Source organism: Erinaceus europaeus, chromosome 4 (assembly GCF_950295315.1).
Source record: "Erinaceus europaeus chromosome 4, mEriEur2.1, whole genome shotgun sequence".
NCBI lineage: Eukaryota > Metazoa > Chordata > Mammalia > Eulipotyphla > Erinaceidae > Erinaceus > Erinaceus europaeus.
The window spans coordinates 5,785,789-5,807,015 of record NC_080165.1 but is presented as its reverse complement, the minus strand read 5'-3'; the positions used below and the strand labels follow the sequence as shown (position 1 = coordinate 5,807,015).

Here is a 21,227-nt window from a genome sequence, read left to right as displayed (position 1 = left end):
CGACACTGCTTTCTGGGTCACTAAATCAGGAAGTTCTAGTTCAAAATAAGTTCAATGAGTTGTGAACCTGAGTTCAACAAACACGAGTTCAAAATAAGAGGCACGGAAAGATTCTACTGAAGACCTGAAATAGGCATCAAATTGGTACCACATTCAACATGGAAGCTAGACAAGGAGGGAATGTTGCCTGCCTGGTTTATTTTATTTTATTTATTATTGGATAGAGACAGAGAGATAGAGAAGATAGAGAGACAGAGGTGGGCACCGGGGGCTTGAACCTACATCCTTGTGCATGGGAATATGTGCACTCAACCAGGTGTGACACTGCCTGGCCCCTCCTGGCCAGTTGTTTAAACCAAATACGCAGATCACTGTCTACAGTCTCTGTCTTCCCCTCCTCTCTCCATTTCTCTCTGTCCTATCTAACAATGAATGACATCAACAACAACAACAATAACCACAACAAGGCTACAACAACAAGGGCAACAAAAGGGGGAAAAATGGCCTCCAGGAGCAGTGGATTCGTGGTGCAGGCACTGAGCCCAGCAATAACCATGGAGGCAAAATAAAAAAATAAAAAAAACTACTGAGACGTGGCAATTTGGATTGATCCCAATACTCAATGGGAAAAAAGCTAATATAAAAAAAAAGCTCATGCTGTATCTGATCACTTGTTCCCCTTCTCAAAATGACAGAATTTTAGAGGTGGTAAATTGATTAGTGACTGCCAAGAGGTCGGGCTGGTTAGGAAGAGTTTGGGCTGTTAACTATACAGGGTAGAATTCGAGCTATCCACATGATGGGTCTTTGTTGTGGTGGTGGTTATGCATGTAGTCCAGCAGTAAACAGCTGCACACACGGTACCAGCGGACACTTATTGGGGAAGAGGACCTCATGCTGTCTTGCAATGTTTTGCGAACTACAACTACATGGAATTTTTTTTTTAAAGCCCATTAGCAAAGTCTTCAGTATTTCTTTTCTCATTTTATTGAGGGAGAAGTGATTTGCCTCTGTTTTGATGCAACACGCCAAACCCAGGTCAAATTCTCTGTGGGCTTGCCCTTTCTACCCTGGCTTCTTCAGCTGTGCCTATAAGTGAGGTCGGTCATAGGGTATTAATCCTTCTCTTTTTAGTCTTTTTTTTTTTTTTGCAATTTTTTAAGTATTTATTTTCTTATAGTGATGCAGAGAGAGAAAGATACAGAGAGAAATACCAGAGCACTGCACAGCTCTGGCTCATTGTGGTGTGGGGGATTGAACCTGGGACTTTGAAGCCCTAGGCAAGAAAGTCTCTTTGCATAACCGATCCTTCTCTTTTTATAAAATGGCATCTGGGGGTCAGCAAAATATTGGCAAGTACCCATATCTGGAGTTGTGCAGTTTTATAAATCTTTTTGTTTTTGATAAATAGTCATGTCCACTTGTTTATAGTGTGCCAATCCCTGCTTTCACAGCATGACCAGAGGGCCTACACAGTATGATGCTAATGGGTTATTTCTCCTTTATTGAATAAAGGTGCCAACCAGTGAATGACAATGTAGTCCTTAAAAACCACTTGTGGGGAGTCAGGTGGTAGCACACCGGGTTAAGTGCACATGGCGCAAAGCGAAAGGACCGGCATAAACATCCCGGTTCGAGCCCCCGGCTCCCCACCTGCAGGGGAGTCGCTTCACAGGCGGTGAAGCAGGTCTGCAGGTGTCTGTCTTTCTCTCCCCCTCTCTGTCTTCCCCTCCTCTCTCCATTTCTCTCTGTCCTATCTAACAATGAATGACATCAACAACAACAACAATAACCACAACAAGGCTACAACAACAAGGGTAACAGAGGGGGGAAAAATGGCCTCCAGGAGCAGTGGATTCATGGTGCAGGCACTGAGCCCAGCAATAACCCTGGAGGGAAAAACAAACATGGAAAATGTTTCATATCTTTACAAGTAGACTGAAAGGACACATATAACTGTATATGACACACATGTAGAAATAGACATGCAGACAGACACATAGAAACTGACTTTTCAACAAGGGCAACAAAAGGGAATAAATAAATACATAAATATAAACAAAAAGAAAGTTAAAAAAAAAAAGAAACTGAGTTGTAAGAATAAAGGTGATTGCCTGAGTTTAAATCTTTTGACTAGACTTTGCTGCTTTAAAACCAGGATGAATTTGGTGTCATGGCACAGGGCCTGAGTGGGGAGAATGGCGGCTAGCCACACTCATAAGACAGGAACCTCTGTTTCTAGCAACTTATGAGACTGCAAGCCAGTGTGAAGTCAATAAGCAAAAATCAGAATAAAATTACATTTTTAAAAACCATTTTGGGGAGTCAGGCGGTAGCGCAGCGGGTTAAGTGCACGTGGCGCAAAGCACAAGGACCGGCTAAGGATCCCGGTTCGAGCCCCTGGCTCCCCACCTACAGGGGCATCGCTTCACAGGCGGGCGGTGAAGCAGGTCTGCAGGTGTCTGTCTTTCTCTCCCTCTCTCTGTCTTCCCCTCCTCTCTCCATTTCTCTGTGTCCTATCCAACAACGATGACAATAACTACAACAATAACTACAACCAATAACTACAACAATAAAACAACTAGGGCAACAAAAGGGAATAAATAAATATTAAATAAATAAATATTAAAAAAACATTTTGATAGAAAATTCTATAACAATGAGTATCACCTTTTCTCAATTTGTTATTGGCGGTTTACAAAATTATAAGATGACAGGGGTATTATTCCAAACTGTTCCCATCGCCAGAGCTCTGTGTCCTCTGTGTATTGCACCGGAAACAGCAATAGTTCTCCCAAGGCCGCAGATACAGGCTGGCTTTACATCCCTGTCTCCTAATCCTCTATAATTGGAGTCTTAGTAGACTACTCAAATGACTATTCTTTTTACATACAGGGTTGTGATCTTAGACGTAGTGAATTAAAAAAAAAAGAAATTGCAAAGAACTCACTCTCTCTTTTTTTTTTTTTTTAAGAATCCTTGAGAAGTTCATGGCTAAAATGAAATTGGGGGTAAAAAAAAAAACTACTTTTGATGAGAAATTCTCTGAGCTGAGCACTAAGAATTCTTTGTAAAGACAGTTACCAGCCCACATTCCCTTACAGAGGCCTACAGGATAAACGGAAGCTATTATCTCATCCAATTGTGAATGAGTCACGATCTCTTAAATCCTCTTAAGTCTAGAACATGCAGAGATTTGCAAGGGATATGAACCTCTTCCACAGACAGCCCCATGGCAAAGGTGGCATAGTGGCGTCAAAAATTTATCTCAGTGGGACCAGGCGGTGATGCGCCTAGTTGAGCCCACATGAACCCAGGCTCACCTCCCCGGTCCCCACCTGCAGGGAGGAAGCTTCACAAGTGGTGAAGCGGTGCGGTGGGTTTCTCTCTCTCCCAGTCTCCCCCTTCCTTCGCAATTTCTCTCTTCCCGTATCCAAAATAAATGAGTATATATATATATACATTTTTTTAAAGGTATCTCAGTAAAGAGTTCTGAAGGAAGGGAAGGAGTGAAGACTGACTTAGGATGGTTGATTGATGAAACAACACACCTCCTGCCACTTTTCCCTGAGGCCTCAGTAAACCACAGAGACAGAGGAGCCCACTAGGGGAGCAAGAAAAGAAGACAACAATGCGGAAAAAAAATAAGATCAGATCCGGGATCTGGAAAGCTGTGGTCTGTGGTAACAGATGTGGGAGACTGCAGGCTTCCCAAAGAGCCACATCCCAGGCGGGCATTCGAGGGAGGGGAGAGATGAGACTCATGCAGCCTGACCCTGCAGTGCCCTTCCAAGTTACACGACACTCTTAGTGTGTGTCTCTGGAGCCTGGCAGGCGAGAAGAAAGCTACACTGGAGAGCATGCAGGTAAACCTCATCCGAAGAGAAGACTCGAGGTCAGACCATAGTCACCAGCAGGGCATGTGCCTTACCCCAGGGCAGTCCGGCTTTGAGTCTCAGCCCCACGTGGATAGCCCACAGCCCCGGGGGAAGGAAGCTCCAGCTCCATGAATGAAAAGTTAGCACCCAAATGGTGAGACTGCACATGCATAAGGCCCCTTGTGCCCAAATAGATAAATAGATAAAAATAATAATGTCCCTCCGACCTGCAAGCAGCGGCTGGCGTGAGCTCCAGCTTGTGACCTGGGGAGGCACTGGATAGGGTTCCAGATGCCAGCAGACTTCCCTGGACAGATAGCCCCATCAATGTGTCCTGGAGCTCCGCTTCCCCACAGCCCTGCCCCAATTGAAAATAATAATAAAATTATAATGTCCCTTAAGTCCATACCCACTGAGGCAGAAAATAAAATTCTGCATTCAGAAAGAGGTCTGTGCTCACGGGTTAAATTCAGATATATACAGATTGTAGGCTTGATTCTCATCATTTGCTCTAGTTATATTCCAGACAATCACTCCAAGTTCTGAGTTAGAAAAAACTAATATAGCCACAGGCCCTTTAGAATATAACTAAAATATGCCTACTAGCTATCTACAAAATGGAGACCCCCCCCCCCTCCCAAATCTTCATCTGCACTATTCCAGCCTTTAGGTCCATGATTAGTCAACAACTTGTTTGGCTTTGTATGTTAACTCTCTTTTCAGCCACCAGGTTCCAGATGCCACCATGATGCCAACCAGACTTCCCTGGACAGACGACCCCACCAATGTGTCCTGGAGCCCTGCTTCCCCAGAGCCCTGCCCCACTAGGGAAAGAGAGAGGCAGACTGGGAGTACGGATCCACCTGTCAACGCCCATGTTCAGCAGGGAAGCAATTCCAGAACCCAGACCTTCCACCTTCTGCATCCCACAATGACCCTGGGTCCATGCTCCCAGAGGGATAAAGAATAGGAAAGCTATCAGGGGAGGGGATGGGAGACAGAGTTCTGGTGGTGGGAATTGTGTGGAGTTGTACCCCTCTTATCCTATGGTTTAGTCAATGTTTCCTTTTATAAATAATATATATATATAAATCAATAAACTTTCTTTTCTCTAAAAAAAAAAAAAAAGAAAAAACTAAACCACTGTCTTAGGGAAAACACAGGATAGGTTCCTAGGAGCACTGGGCATATTTCTGTCAAACTGTCAACACACAACCTTGTTTATTTCTCTGTCTCTAGTAACTGGGGCTCAGTGCTGGCACTACCAATCCACGACTTCTGGTGCTCCCTTCTCACCTTTTTATCACAGGACAGAGAGATACTGAGAGGGAGGAGGAGACAGAGAGATGTAGACACACCTGCAGACCCCCTTCACTGCTCCTGAAGCCTCCCTGTGGCAGGAGGGGGAGCAAGAGTTTGAACCCGGGTCTCCGTCTCCCTGCGCACAGCACCGTGGGAGCCTGAGCGGGGGCGCTACCACCAGCCCGTTTCCTTCTATTTAAACACATCTTACTGTTGTGCATCATTTTATTATTATTTTTTAAATATTTATTTTATTTATTTATTCCCTTTTGTTGCCCTTGATTGTTGCAGTTATGATTGTTGTCATCGTTCTTGGATAGAACAGAGAGAAATGGAGAGAGGAGGGAAAGACAAAGAGGAGGAGAGAAAGACAGACACCTGCAGACCTGCTTCACCGCCTGTGAAGTGACCCCCCCCTGCAAGTGGGGAGCCGGACTCGAACCGGGATCCTTAGGCCGGTCCTGGCGCTTTGCGCTACCACCCGACTCCCTGTGTATCATTTTATTAAGATAACACTACAGGCTCGGTAGCATTGGGCCAATGCCTGAGTGAAGCTTAGGCAACAGATGCATTTTCTTTCTACGGCCCTGACAGCACTCCAACCCCATGCTTGGGGGACTTGTCAGATTTTTTTGTCATTCATTGTATGTTACAAGATGGTCAGAGGACAGTCTGCAGTTTCTCACCACACCCACCACCAAATTTCTGTGTCTCCACCCTCCCACCTCCCCCAAAACCACTGTCCTTCTCACAAGTCTTAGAAACCAGTTTGTTTGCTTCTTCTCCCCTCCCCCTCCTCCTCTTCCTCCTCCTTTTCCCCAGAGCATTGTTCAGCTCTGGTTTATGGTGATTCAGCGGATTGAACCTTGGACTCTGGAGTCGCCAGCATCGGCATCTCTTTGCGTAACCATTATGTTAGCTACCCCCATGCAGGGGATATTTTAAACAGCAGTATCACCAAGAAAGAAAACCGCCAACCTAAAAACTGCGGTGCTAAGCAGACTATGAAAAGAACAGCTGCTCCCGCCAGCTGCCACGGTGGAATGCCACTCTGCTCTCCCTAACTGGGCGCACGAATGTGGAGTGACTCGGTGCTTTCGGTGTGAGTCTGTGTGTGATCATGAAAAGCATCAAAACGTTGGTTTGGGGACTGTAAATCTTAGCCAGGAGAATTTGCAAATGGGGCCATAGATACAGGGGACCAGACGTGAATATCCATGCGCCTGTGTGTGCGGCCTAGTGATGGAGCCCTCGTGATGCTGAAAGCGCCTCTCACCCTTTCTCTTACTCAACTCAGAGCTCCCTCTAGCCGCCAGGCTCTTCCTGAAAATTTCCCTGAGGGTCCAGGTGGTGGTCCACCTGGTAGAGTACACGTTACAATGCACAAGGACCTGGGTTCGAGCTCCTGGTCCACCTGCAGGGGGAAGGATTGGCAAGTGGTGAAGTTGGGCTGCAGGTGATTGTCTGTCTGTCTTGCTGTCTTTTCGTCCCTTTTGATTTCTGGCTGTCTCTATCCAACACATAAATAAAAACATACACATATTTATTTTAAAAACAGGAAATGTCCTGGCAACATGGCCCTCCCATAAGGTCACAGCTAGGTTCCCAAACAAGCGAGCCAGGTGTCCCTACAGGAACTCACGCAGAGCTGCCAGTGTCCTGTTCCTCGAATCTTAATCATGGACTGGACGGGAATTGTCCACGATCTGAGAAATATGTTTAGCACTGTAAACCCAAAGCGAAGTAAACTGAAGAGAAATCAAAAGTTTGATAGGAGAAATGTAAAATTCAATGGCAGGAAGACAGGAAAATAAAATTAGGACAATCTCCCAGAAAGTATAATCTAGAAATGTGAAAGAAACACAATTAAGACTATTTGTCGGGAAGGTAAATCCCAAATAAGCACTCAAGAAACTCAAGGAGAAAAGCCTAAGGATCAAAGCAATGCTTAACAATGTCCAGAGAAGGGTAGCTAGCACCAGGGGTGAAAATAAGTCTGCAACAATAAACATCATTGTGAAACTTCAGGACACCAGAGACAGAGAGTCTATGGGATTTAGAAGAAAATCAAACTTCAAAGGGAAAATAATTTACAACTTGAGTTGCAGACTCAGCCAAGCAATCAGGCATGCAGAAGAGTGCTTCCCGGACATGCTAGGAGCCTAAGGGTTCACATCCCATGTGCCTGGTTCTTCAGAATGACTAGCAGAGGATGCCTTCCACAGAGCGAGTGGAGAGAGAGAGGGAAACTGAAACTCAACACAGGAGGGAAGGGAATTCCCAGGATAAAGACTGGGCACTAGAACTTCCGGTGGAGACTAACGGTATGCGATACACAGACAAGGCTGCCGCGCAAAGCCTTCACTGCCTTTGGAACCTGAGCGGAGCGTGTCCTTGTCTATCTGCTTCCCGGCATGTACAAGGGAAGGGCCTGCTGAATTGTCAGCCAGCTTACTAGTTCACAGGGAGGCTCTACCGGGCTGCTCTGTTACGTGCAGGAAGATGGTGGTGAGCTTAGACACAGGAAATGAGAACGAGCCCATGGCGCTTTGGGCTCTTGCTGTATCAGTGCGCTCCCAGCCTCAGTGGCCTGTGAAGTTGCCTAGGACCCACAGGTCCCCTTGCTCACTGTCATCTCTCCCCGAGGTGCCAGCAATTTCTAGACACCGAGATCATACTAGCTACTCGGGGGCAGGGCTGGAAGGGGCCGCACCTGGTTAAGCACACAGCATTCAATGCAAGGACCCAGTTCAAGCCCCCGGCTCCTCACCTGCAGGGCGGGGGACACTTTACAAGCAGTTAAACAGGTCTGCAGTGTCTGTCCTTCTCTCTCCCTTTCTATCTCTCTGTCCTATTGAAATTAAATGGAAAAAAAATGGTCGCCAGGAGCAGTGGATTCATAGTGGTGGCATCGAGCCCCAAGCGATAACCACGAAAGCAAAATAAAATAAAATTTAAAAAACAAAAACAAAACTCCTCAGGGGCTATGGACGTAACATAATGGTTACGTGAAAAAGACTCTCATCCCTGTGGTGCCAAAAGTCCCAGGTTCAATCCCTCACACCACCGTAAGCCAGAGCTAAGAACCTTAGCAGTGCTTCGGTAAAAAAAAGAAAGAAAAATCAACAAAAAACCTCAGTAAGCCTTCATCAAATGGGAACACACTTCTGTTGGCCTCGCAGAGCCAGATTAGTAACATTCAGTTTAAAACTGAGTGAGAAGCTCTTGTACCTGTGATGATGCGTACATTAAGTCCAGAGAGTACATTAAAGGGGGGGGGGGGTAGTTACCAGAGAAAAAGTGAAGATGAAATTGAGGCTGAGTCAAAGGCCCAAAGAAGACAGATCCCCAAAACCTAACTCTGCTTGGGCTCAACAAATGATGCTCAACGCCTAAACAACTGAGAGAGAATCTAAGATCAGCAGATGGAGATAGGACTCCAAAAGCTGGAGGAGGGCAAGAGACTGGCCCACTTACTGATGGCCTGTTTAGTCAACATCACACCATCTGATCACCTGGGGTCCTCGTCAGGGAATCCTCAGATTCCCAAACACATATGCTGGGCCTTGACGTCTAAAGGGCTCCTCTGTCCACCACTACTGGTCGCTTCCATAAGGAACAGCGCCTTGTGGGCCCTCTCAGGACCTTGGCTCTACCATAAAGCAATGACCTGCCACTTGAGGAAGACGGGTCCTGAAATGAGCACAGCCTGCAATGTTCCTTAGATGTGACCATGAGCTACAAGCTCAGACCAACAGGGACTCAGAGGTCACACAGGCTCTTGGCGCTAAATATAAATATGCAATTACATATGGGCCCTGGAGCAGGTGGATGGAAGGGAATAGTTAATTTTAGCCACAGAATTTTTTTTTTTTTTTTTTTTAAGAATGGGAGCTACTCTTTTCCCCAATCCAACTTTCTAGCCCTCTTCTCCACTCTGACACCATTCTCTCAGACAATATTCCCATCCAACCTCAGGCTAGCTACCAAACTCAAGCAAAACTACTCTAGTTATATGCCCCCCAGGAATATGCCTACAATGGTTCTAGCTTTCTTCTACCCTAAAATCCCTAATCTCATCTGCTCTCATCCTACTTTCTGGCTCCTATTCATTAACCATCTTGTCTCAACTTCGGTCATGCCAACTTCCAGACACCAGGCTGCGATGCCACCATGACTCCATCCCGACTTTTCTGGGCAGACGACCTCACATCTCCAGAGCTCTGGTCCACTAGGGAAAGACAACAGGCTGGGGGTGTGGATGGACGTGTCAACGCCCATGTTCAGCGGAGAAGCAGCTACAGAAGCCAGAGCTCCTACCTTCTGCTCCCCCTAAACAACCTTGATCCATATTCCCAGTGGGGGAGAAGTGATAGGATGAAGATAAGAGGACTCTGCACTCCAGCTCCATCAGCACCCAGAGAGAGAAGGAAAAGGAGAGGGACATACAGAGGTAGTTATGTTGTCATGAGTGGTTTAGAGGGAGAGAGGGCTGAATCAGGAAGAGAAGGGGCAACTCTGTATCAATGTGGACAGATAGTTGCAGAGAAGATGGTTGGCCCAGGTCTACAACTTTAGGGGAACTATGGTGGATTGCAGTGGGGAGAGTGAAGATTCAAACTCTGGTGGTGGGAATGGTGTGGACTCAAAGCCCTGTCAACATGTAATTCTGTAATATAAAAAATAAATTAAGAAAAAAAAATTGAGACTGAGTCAAGAGGAGGCTCCCGTGTTCTACCTCAATGAAGGCTATTGATCACATACTCTCTACCAAGTCTGAGGTCATCTGAATTTTTACCGTCTCCTGAACACTGACTAGAACACACTGGGTGGAAAACATACTAAGGTCAGCACACAGGATAAAGTGAGATAAAATACTGACATGTTAGCAGTAGCCAAGACCAAGAGTTCTGCTCCATGTGAGGTGAGGTTTGATGACATCACAATGTGAATGCTACCCAATCACAGATAATACACAGAGTGTTAACAGTTTTGATACTTATCTGAGTTGTAACAGTGATTCAAAAATAGCCTAAGAAGTGCTGTCCACCAACTATGGACAGTGCTATACAAAATACATCCTGGAGATGTAACAAGCCTTCATGGTTTTGCCTGCTACCTAGGATTTCTTAAGCTCTCTCACTGGTAACAGTAAGGTCTAGATCTTATCACTACCTTCAAATTTAAGCATTCTTTTCATTTTTTTGGTAATATTTTCCCTTTTGTTGTCCTTGTTGTAGTTATTGATGTCATCGTTAGATAGGACAGAGAAATGGAGAGAGGAGGGGAAGACAGAGAGGGGGAGAGAAAGACAGACACCTGCAGACCTGCTTCACTGCCTGTGAAGCGACCCCCCTGTAGGTGGGGAGCCGGGGGCTCGAACCGGGATCCTTGCGCTGCCGGTCCTTGCGCTTTTTGCGCCACGTGCGCTTAACCTACTGCGCTACCGCCCGACTCCCAGGGATTCTTTTCTGAGGTGTCTTTCCCAACTTTTAGTTCATGTACTATTTAGTGACCACTCACCGAGTGTAGCAGACACTGTTCTAGACCCTGGGGATAAGTCAGTAAACACAAATTCCCCGGCCTCAGTTCTAAGGAGACTGACAGACAAGTTCTCTCCTCGCACCTGCACGCCAGAAAGTTCTGTGACAACACAGCACAGCAGGGCAGAGAGTGAAGAATGCCGAGGACACATGCAGGAGCTATTTTAAAATCTATGGCTGGGGAGAAGTTGACAGGGGCGATGACAGCTGTCCCACCAAACTTGAGAAAGATTTGCAGCGAGAGTACTTCAGAGGGGACAGCAAGTACCAATGTTCTCATTTCAAGATTTCAAGTGGTACTTAACACAGGGAGACGGCACTGCCGGTTTCATTTGGCCTCTCTGCTCTGACTTCTCAAATAAGGCCGTCCTGGAAGGCAGAGTGCTTGCCCAGCATGGAGTGTGCGACATACCTCAGCATCCCAACCACGGATACAGCTGAGTAAAAGCGCATATTCCATAATACCATCGAACAGTTCAAAGCACAGGTCTGTGTCCTCCAAATAAAACTAAGATCTTGAACGCTAGAGAATCACCAGCATGATCCGTAAAATGACCCAACCTTTTGGATTATGATCACATTCTTTTGATTACAAAAAATATAAAGGGTGGATTTGACCCTGTGGGTCAAGAGTGAAACGAGAAATCCGCGAGACAGAACTTCAACAGCGGGAGTTGGGCGGTAGCGCAAGGACCGGCGTCAGGATCCCGGTTCGAGGCCCCGGCTCCCCATCTGCAGGGGAGTCGCTCCACAGGCGGTGAAGCAGGTCTGCAGGTGTCTGTCTTTCTCTCCCCGTCTTCCCTTCCTCTAGTTCTCTCTGTCCTATCCAACAAATAGAATCATCCACAGCAGTCAGTGATAACCACAACAAGGGTATGACAAAAAGAGCAACAAAAGGGGAGAAAATGGCCTCCAGGAGCAGCGGATTCATGGTGCAGGCGCTAAGCCCCAGCAACAACCCTGGAGGCAAAAAAAAAAAAAAAAAAAAAAAAAAAACTTGAACAGCACCAAAGCAACGGACATTCCCTGTGTATAAGGCTCCTGCTGGTTCTGGGAGCTTTCAACCAAGGCAGTTACCCGCATAGATGGGGGTGACCCGAGGAACTGACACCTCCCCAAACCCTGTGGCTGTTGTGAGCGGCTGCCTCGAGGCTGGCATTTCGACACAAAACACACCCAGCGGGATCTTACCTCCAAGAGGCATTCAGCTGTTTTCAGATTAATTTTTTGTTAGTGGATGACCTAATGATACTATTTCCCAAGTCTTAAAAAAAAATAATAAAATTCTACGACTAAGATTTAGAATTGACAGCACTCAGAACACCTACAGGGGAAGACCCTTTCTGATCATTCAGACATCTCACCTACTGACAGTCGTTCTGCTTCGGCCATCCTGCTCCCCAACTGGAACCAATGGTGCCTGGATTTCTTTTTTTTTTAGTGATCCAGACAAAATCACATCAATCATGGACACGTGAACAGGGGTCACTGACAGCTTGTCTGTTGCAAACAAGTCACAGTTTACCAAATAATTAACAATTATGATGGCGTAAGAGCTTCAACTTTGAAAAAGCTTCAAGAAGTAAAAAGTAATTAAGTAAAAGCCTCAGGAAAACCGCCAGGAAAGCGTTCAACTATGTATTTTAATCAAGTCTAAATGGTTCCAAACATTAAATAATGTGGAAAAGACAAACTTTCTGATTTAAGCTCAGCATTTCTGATTTCGAGCCAGGTACACACTGAAGCCAAGGAAATCTTCTTGATTCTGTCCTCGGCTTCCTGCCTCCGCTAGTCCTTAATCCCCAAGCAAGTCTCCCAGCAACTGAGTCCCAGCAACCTCAACATTCAGTTTTAGCATCTTTTGGACAGAGTCCTTGGTGGACAACAAGGGGGAAATTTTAGTTTCCAAAAGGGGACCATCTCAGAAAAACTCAACATTCTCAAGGTCTTCAACTCACCTTCTTTTTACACAGATAGCAAAATAAACACTCAGGTCCTGAGAAGGAGGGAGGTGGGTGCAGGGTGCCCAGAACTATCTGGGAACATCTGTAGGAAACAACTGGGACAAGCACATAAACAAGACACATTAATTCCACTTAAGTTGTAATGAGAGTTTCCTTTAATTTATCCAAACATGACATATTCATGAAGTCATTTGTTTCAGGGCAAATCTAAGCTGATATTACATTTAAAAATATATTACAGTACTTAAGAAGGCGGAGGCAGAGCAAACAGCCGGCACAGACACCAGCACTGTGCTCCTTTTCACTATCTGTGAAGAGGGCAGATGGATTGTGTGTGTCTGAAGAGCCTGTCGGGGGGACGGGCCTCCCCCTCGGGTCAGCCCACTGTCAAAGCTTGAGGCCCTCAACGTTCTTCCTCAAGTTCAGCAGTTCTTTCTCCTGTCGACTTCTCTCTAGTTTGAAGGCTAACTTGTTCGCTTTCTTCTCCATTCTCCGTTCCTGTATAAATAACAAAGTCCTATCATTCAAACTTAAAAAAACCAAACAAACTGCTGTGGACAAACTTTACAGAAGAAAACCCCCATGCCCCCCCCCCCCCAGCTCATATTTAAGAGAGCCGCCTTACCCTGCGCTCCTCTCTGACAGCCTGCTTTCTGGCTCTTTTATCTTCTCTGCTCTCTGTTTTACACCGAGGCTGCGTTGATGCCCTGGGCAGATCGCTATCATTGATCATTTGCATTCGCTGGACCTGCTTTGCTGTGAGACCCGCCTTAGGTAAGACATCCAGAGGAATCCCTGTCTTCAAAGATAATCGGATCTGCTTGGGCTGAGATGAAGATGAAACGGTACTTGAGTCATTCCCTTTCTTTTTTAAATAGCCCATTATCAACATGATTTTTTAAAAAGTACTTTTTATTATATTTATTTTCCCTTTTGTTGCTCTTGTTGTTTAACATTGTTGTGGTTATTGATGTCGTTGTTGTTGGATAGGACAGAGAGAAATGGAGAGGAGGGGAAGACAGAGAGGGGGAGAGAAAGACAGACACCTGCAGACCTGCTTCACCGCCTGTGAAGCGACTCCCCTGCAGGTGGGGAGCCGGGGGCTCGAACCAGGATCCTTACGCGATGCGCCACCTGCGCTTAACCCGCTGTACCACCGCCCGACTCCCTACACAATTGTTTTTCATAGTGATGCTTTGAGTCACAAACGACAAGCTCATTTTGGGAGTGTCACAGCAGCGAGCTCTCATTGAATTGGGGGGGGGGTCAGCCTAGGAGCAGTGAAATTGCCTGTGCCTGAAACACAGGCTCTGTAAGCAAAAACAAACAAATGTACACAATCCCTCCAATTAATATTTATTCCTTTTTTTTTAATTGCCACCAGAATTCTTTCTGGAGCTTGGTGCCTACATGCTAAATCCACTGCTCTTGAAGCCAGTTTTTTTTTTCTCCCCCCCGTTCTTTTCTTCTTATTTTTTAATATTTTATTTATTGACTAATGAGAGGGGTAGGAGGAGAGAAAGAGCCAGATATCATTCTGGTACATGTGTTGCTGGGGATTGAACTCAGGACCTCATGCTTGACAGCCCAGTGCTTTATCCATTGTGCCACTTCCTGGGGAGCTGGAAAAGGAGAAAGAGAGGCATCCGCATCACTGTTTCACCACTCGGGAAGCTCCCCCTGCAGGTGGGTCCAGAGGTTTGAACCCGGGTCCTTGTGCAGTGTGCACTCAACTGCACACACCGTCGGCTTGCCTAGCCCCCCTCCAATGAATATTTCGAGTAGCTTAGGGCATGAAGCCTTACCTTTGGTTGATACTTGATAAGTTGTGGATGGTTATACAAATTTGAGTACGTACCTAAAAATATGAAAATTTCTCCATAAATATGTTTTCAGCTCAGCAACAGAACTGAGTTCTCAAAATACTTTGACTCTGGTGTTTGATGACTGAAAAGGACACACGTTTCTCTTTTGAAGGTCTTCACACCATCTACAATTCAGTGATAGCAACATTCCGTATTCCAAGTCACTTTCACTATATGTTGAAGTTCTCAGATTTTCAAATGACTGCACCAGTAAAATGGACGCTGAGGTACTCACTACAAGTGGATGGTAAATGCGCGGGGAAAATGGACCCTGAGGTACTCACTACAAGTGGTAAAACGCGCTGGTAAAATGGACACTGAGGTACTCACTACAAGTGGTAAAACGAGCCGGGAAAATGGACACTGAGGTACTCACAAGTGGATGGTAAATGCGCCGGGAAAATGGACGCTGAGGTACTCACTACAAGTGGATGGTAAATGTGCCGGGAAAATGGACCCTGAGGTACTCACTACAAGTGGTAAAACGAGCTGGTAAAATGGACGCTGAGGTACTCACTACAAGTGGATGGTAAATGCGCCGGGAAAATGGACGCTGAGGTACTCACTACAAGTGGATGGTAAATGCGCCGGGAAAATGGACGCTGAGGTACTCACTACAAGTGGATGGTAAATGCGCCGGGAAAATGGACGCTGAGGTACTCACTACAAGTGGATGGTAAATGTGCCGGGAAAATGGACGCTGAGGTACTCACTACAAGTGGTAAAACGCGCTGGTAAAATGGACGCTGAGGTACTCACTACAAGTGGATGGTAAATGCGCCGGGAAAATGGACGCTGAGGTACTCACTACAAGTGGATGGTAAATGTGCCGGGAAAATGGACGCTGAGGTACTCACTACAAGTGGTAAAACGCGCTGGTAAAATGGACGCTGAGGTACTCACTACAAATGGATTCACAATCCCACTTCTCTTTGGCTTCTTCAAGAACCACAGTAACGATTTCTTCTCCCTCGGACTCATCAAGTTCGTTCGCTGGTAGCTCCTGATCTTCAAAAGGCTCAAGAGTATTTAATTTTACACAACTTTATTTCCCAAAAATGAAGACAGAAGAAAAAAGAAAGCATTATTATACCATGAAGCCTTATCTTCTTTCTTATCCTCCCTCCCTCCCTCTCCCTCTCCCACCAAAGCACCGTTCAGCTCTGGGTTTTGTTGGTGCGGGGGCCTGAAGTTTTTTTTTCTTCTTTAAATTTTACTTATTTAGTTCTTGAGAGAGATGCAGAGAGAGAGAGAGAGAGACATACAAACACCAGAGCACTGCTCAGCTCTGGCTTATGGTGGTGCCGGGGGACCTGAACCTGAACCTGGGATTAGGAGCCTCAGGCATGACAGTGTGTTTGCATCACCACTATGCTGTCCACCTGTGCCCCCCCTTCTTTGCCTAACTATCAAGCTCTCCCAGCCCAGCAGTACCACTTTAAAATACCCACAGGCGAGGCTGCGTCCCAACTGTCACTTCCTGTCAAGATGAGTTCTCCCTAGCCCCACGTGTGTCTACCCTCATCAGGCGTGGGACTTGCCTTCTGCTGACAGAAAGATCTATCTGCATCTTAACAGTTACAGCACATTAAACAAGATGATAGCTTCCCTCAAATGTAGCCTTTTACAAGTATCAAAAAAAACATTTCCATCTCTCCACAGAATTCAAATAATTCATGCACAATATGCAGCCTGGCAGCACACGACGGTGACAACAGAGTGGCAGTTTCTGGCTCATGAAGACGCGTCCTCAGCCTCTCGGGGAGACCACCTGGACCCTTGGGGGCGGAACTGTCAACTGGGGGAGGGGCTGCTTGTAATCAACAGTCTAGTGAGAGAAACTCATTTGTCACTAAGTCCTAAGTATCGACTTCTTAGATCAGCTGACAGTTTTCAGGAGACAAAAAGAAGTGGTTATCTAGAAATCAGACCGGCTCTTCAGACAGGCAAGACACATCATCCTATTCTCCGGGGGAAGGTGGCCACCATTCAGTGACTCCATTAGATCAAGGCAAGTAAAGGGATTCTCCGTGTGTCGGCCCTCAGATCACCTTCAACTTGAGAACTCTTGATAGAAAAATGTGAGTCAAGCCGGGAGCCCGGCAGTAGCGCAGCGGGTTAAGCGCAGGTGGCATGACACGCAAGGACCAAGGACCGGCGTAAGGATCCCGGTTCGAGCCCCCAGCTCCCCACCTGCATGGGAGTTGCTTCACAAGTGGTGAAGCAGGTCTGCAGGTGTCTGTCTTTCTCTCCCCCTCCTCTCTCCATTTCTCTCTGTACTATCCAACAACGACGACAACAATAAAACAACAAGGGCAACAAAAGGGAATAAATAAATAAATAAATATTTAAAAAATTTTTAAATGAAAAACTGTCAGGCAAAAGTGACGGAAAGCAGGGTATTCTTAGTGCAGATCACCATCAGGGAGTCCACTGGGTTTAGCTATAAAACTAAGATGGGGACAAACGAAACAAACATGGAGAAGGGGCCTTACTCCTCTGCCTTCTCTTTATAGTAATCGTTCAGAACTTCCTCCAAGCGACTGCTGTCCACTTGGATGGACCCTTCCACCTCGGCATTATCCAGAGCCCCGATTTCATCATCGTCGTATTGTTCATAAAACTGAAACACAAAAGAGATGGCGTGAAAAATAAATGTCCACTAAATGTCCACTAAGAGCCTACCTACTGCCCAAGTGGCAGTTAGCACTACCAGGACACAAAGCGATATTCATCGTGGCGACAGTCATTAAGACGTCAGTTCAATACTACTCAGTTATTGAAAACAGAGACTTCACTGTTTTCAGCCTGTTTTGGATGGAGCTTGAAGAAACCATAGTAAGTGAAATAAGTCAGAAACAGAAGGATGAATATGGGATGATCTCACTCTCAGGCAGAAGTTGAAAAACACGATCAGAAAAGAAAACACAAGTCGAACCTGAAATGGAACTGGCGTATCGTACCCAAGTAAAAGACTCTGGGGTGGGTGGGTGTGTGGGGAGAATACAGGTCCATGAAGGATGATAAATGACATAGTGGGGGTTATATTGTTAAATGGGAAACTGGGGAATGTTATGCATATACAAACTATTGTATTTACTGTTGAATGTAAAACATTAATTCCCCAATAAAGAAATTTTAAAAAAAAAGACGTTAGTTCCCACGCTTCCACTATCCCCAGATACATAAAGGGAGACAGACAGATGTCTATTTGGTTGTCCACCAAGAGAATACGGGCGACATACTGCCCAGCGCTGAGACATTTAGAAGATCACACCTAGGCAGAAGCCTCGGCCTTGGAACACCTCACAGAGACTTGCAAGTTCAGTGATGAGGCAAAAAAAATTTTTTTTTTAAAAATCACGTAATTAAACAGCATCTCGGCAAGCACAGGCTTCAATCTTGTTTACTCCTGGGATTCTGCTGACCCTGGTGGCTTTCTGAGAGAGTAAGCAGGCAGGGGCCTCGCTCCTCAGCTGTGAGGTTATTTACACCAACAGGCTGTCTCCTGGGGAGAAGGAAGATTAGTTGTTGGTGGTGATGGTGGGGGTGGTGGACGACCAAGACAGAAGCCTTTATGTTTGTCTCAACGTGAAGGAAACCATTCACCCACCATCTATGAACAGGCTCATTCTCGCCACGTGGTAACTACCACTTTAGGCTTCGGGAGCCACACGCATGTACACACACCCCACAACAAGCAAAGCATAATGAAACCAAACCCCGCACACGCTGAGGTCAGCGCTTAAACAAACAGCTTCTTCCTGGGGCTGGTGGAGCTGTGGTCAGAGAGGTTCGGAATCTAAACAGGAGAATGGTAAGGGGAGAGCCAGTGGTCTCGGAAGCCACACATAATTCTTTCCAGAATTACAACTTGGGTGGTTTTTATGGTCTGCTATGAAAGACACAGGCCATTTCTAATACCAGAAGCTCTATTTGTCGGCTCCAATGTCAGGCAAGATTGACTGGGGCCTGGTGCTCACAGGCCCCTTACTTGGGGACTTCACCTTCTCAAATCTCTCATCGTGGAGGGTCAGCTGGTCATTTCTCCTCATGACTGAAGAGGTCATGGAATACTCTGTAAAGCGACTTCTTGTTTCCTCCTCCCAGAACAAGTGATTTTCGACGGCCCCCAGAGGCCTTCCAGGGGTGGGCATATCCTCGTCTGACAGGGAGCCTGCAGGGCCACAACTACTGTGACTGCGACTTCCGTCCTCCTCGTCCTCCTCCGATACATCTTCCCACTCACTGCCATCTTCATCCTCAGATTTCCTAAAGTCAGAGTCAACAGTCAGCACAGCTTGAAAAACCACGGGAGCAAACGGCTCTGCGCAAGCGCAATGCACAGGCACCGGAGGGGCAGCCGGGTTGCCGGCCCCACCAGCCAGCAACCCGCCAACCCGGCCTCCCCCGGCGCCATCTGCTGATGGTCTGCAAAGACCCCGAGTCTCCCGGTTTCAGCTCCAGACACCCAGGCCCCACACACGGTGACCGGAGGGTCTCGTCTCCCCTCGCTGTGACAGTCCGTGGCTGCCGCCCCCAGGAAACGGAACCGGAAGGGCTGCTCCTGACTAGGAACGAGCCACACATACTGCATTTCCAGTCCTCCTCGCTTATTGGCCCGGAGAATGAAATCATCTTCGAGCAGATTGTCTGGGTCGTCGAAGTCAAAGTCGTCATCAAGAGCGGCGACAATGTCAGGATCAAGGTCCAGCCGGGGTCCTAGAAGCAGAGACAAACAGTGACTCCCAGCAAAGCCGGGGCTCTCACTTTAACTAAGCACCTGTCTTATGCCAGACTGTATGTACTGATGGTTAAAAATAAAAACCTTACAGAAAATCTATTTTATTTACTTCTTCATTTATTAAGTAGAGAGAGAGAAATGGAGGCGCAAGGTGGATATATATATGTGTATATATATATATATATATATATATAGAGAGAGAGAGAGAGAGAGAGAGAGAGGGAGAGACACGCCTGTAGCCCTGCTTCACCACTTGTGAAGCTTCCCCCCTGCAGGTGGGGATGGGGGATTGAACCTGGGTCCTCTTGCAGGGGAACATGTGTGATCCACAGAGTGCTACCACCTGGCCCCCAGAAACAAACTTTTAAGAAGTTAAGGCTAGTAAGAAATAGATAGAGCTGGGGGAAAAAAAAGATGCAAGCCAAAAAAATATTCCCACTGGTTTAGGAAAAAAACTCTTTTGTGATAGATATGATACTAAACATCGTCTATTTAGTCAAATTAAAAAGTCTTCATATCTCCAGGAAGAAAATGTGCTTCCAATTCACTCGTTGAAGTAACTCCAACTAAGTGTTGTTTGTTAAACCTTGTTTCCAGAGTATGAAATTTGTAATAAATCCCAACTTAGTTCTTGTTTTTTCATCTACACGTAAAATATACATGCAGATCCCCAGGCGTTAGATTTGCAAATGAATGTAGCCTTCGACAGAACTTCCCAGGTTACTTCCACACTATATCCTCACGTCACGCTACGCCTCCCTTCACGGCAGACCTGCTAAATGTGGGTGCAGTTCTCTATGCTGACACAGTCCACTTCTGCACGCAGTCTGCAGCGTCAGGAACACACCTACCCCCTCTCATCTGTCTCCCTAACTTTAATCTAAAACACCAATCCAGACAGCATTTCCCCTAAGATGCTTTTCCCAGCCCCCTAGAGCTGACCGGGGCAGCCATCACCCACACTCTTTACCCATCGGCACCGTGACCAGCCATCACCCACACTCTTTACCCATCGGCACCGTGACCAGCCATCACCCACACTCTTTACCCATCGGCACCGTGACCAGCCATCACCCACACTCTACCCATCGGCACCGTGACCAGCCATCACCCACACTCTTTACCCATCGGCACGTGACCAGCCATCACCCACACTCTTTACCCATCGGCACGTGACCAGCCATCACCCACACTCTTTACCCATCGGCACCGTGACCAGCCATCACCCACACTCTACCCATCGGCACCGTGACCAGCCATCACCGACACTCTACCCATCGGCACCGTGACCAGCCATCACCCACACTCTATACCCATCGGCACCGTGACCAGCCATCACCCACACTCTACCCATCGGCACTGTGACCAGGGTCCTTTTGGTCTCCACTTACTGTCTATCTGATCCAGCTGATGGCAAATTTCTAAATGCCAGGGACTGTGTTTGGTTCTGTGCAGTCCCACGTGCATGGCTACCTCATTCACAATAGCCAAGGGGTGGTAGCAGCATAACTGCCCACAGACAGATGACTGGATAGAAAGCCATGGGATGTATATGCCAGCAAATACTATTTTGCAATTAAAACAAAACCAAACAAAACAGTATTTTGTCTCTGCCTCTATGTCTGTGTCAAAATGTTACCCCAGAGCAGTGAAACCCTGGTGACCACAACACCAAGAATGCATGCTCAGGAAAAAGGGGACACTTCCTTTTTTTTTTTTAATAAGGCACACCTGAAACTTACATCAGGTTACAACGCAAGGATATGTCACTAAAAGAAAACAAACAGTGCACGTGAACTGAATAGCAGGCTTCCTGCAGAAGAGGTTAGGTTAGGGTCGGGGCTGCTGTCTGGCTCCCTCTCAAACATAATGGTAGTGGTGGACCTGCGCAGTGACAGTTCTGGTGGGAATGACAGTCAGGCTTTCCAGAG

The 21,227-nt window shown here is 46.5% G+C and overlaps 2 protein-coding genes and 1 long non-coding RNA gene across 6 annotated transcripts in view; 1 reads left to right on the top strand and 2 right to left on the bottom strand.

Annotated features, from left to right (window-relative positions):
- The window catches only part of ZC2HC1B (zinc finger C2HC-type containing 1B), a 54,917-nt gene extending 44,042 nt beyond the window's left edge, over positions 1–10,875 (bottom strand). The window contains exon 1 of the mRNA XM_060190772.1: positions 10,704–10,875. Coding sequence (XP_060046755.1) covers positions 10,704–10,875 — 172 coding nt within the window. The remainder of the gene's footprint in view (positions 1–10,703) is intronic.
- A 1,944-nt stretch (positions 10,876–12,819) lies between these two features.
- The window catches only part of LTV1 (LTV1 ribosome biogenesis factor), a 15,677-nt gene continuing 7,269 nt past the window's right edge, over positions 12,820–21,227 (bottom strand). Inside the window, exons 5-11 of one of the 4 annotated variants that reach the window (XM_060188682.1) lie at positions 19,145–19,274; positions 18,560–18,824; positions 17,048–17,175; positions 15,456–15,595; positions 14,493–14,545; positions 13,313–13,513; positions 12,820–13,185 (exon numbers count right to left, since the gene is read on the bottom strand). In XM_060188682.1, coding sequence (XP_060044665.1) covers positions 13,075–13,185; positions 13,313–13,513; positions 14,493–14,545; positions 15,456–15,595; positions 17,048–17,175; positions 18,560–18,824; positions 19,145–19,274 — 1,028 coding nt within the window. In that variant the 3' untranslated portion in view covers positions 12,820–13,074. The other 3 variants (XM_060188683.1, XM_060188684.1, XM_060188685.1) reach the window with 3 other exon arrangements.
- Positions 14,658–15,377, top strand: LOC132537981 (uncharacterized). Its single transcript, XR_009549378.1, has 3 exons — positions 14,658–14,779; positions 14,829–15,061; positions 15,258–15,377. It is a non-coding gene; the product is annotated as an uncharacterized LOC132537981 (long non-coding RNA).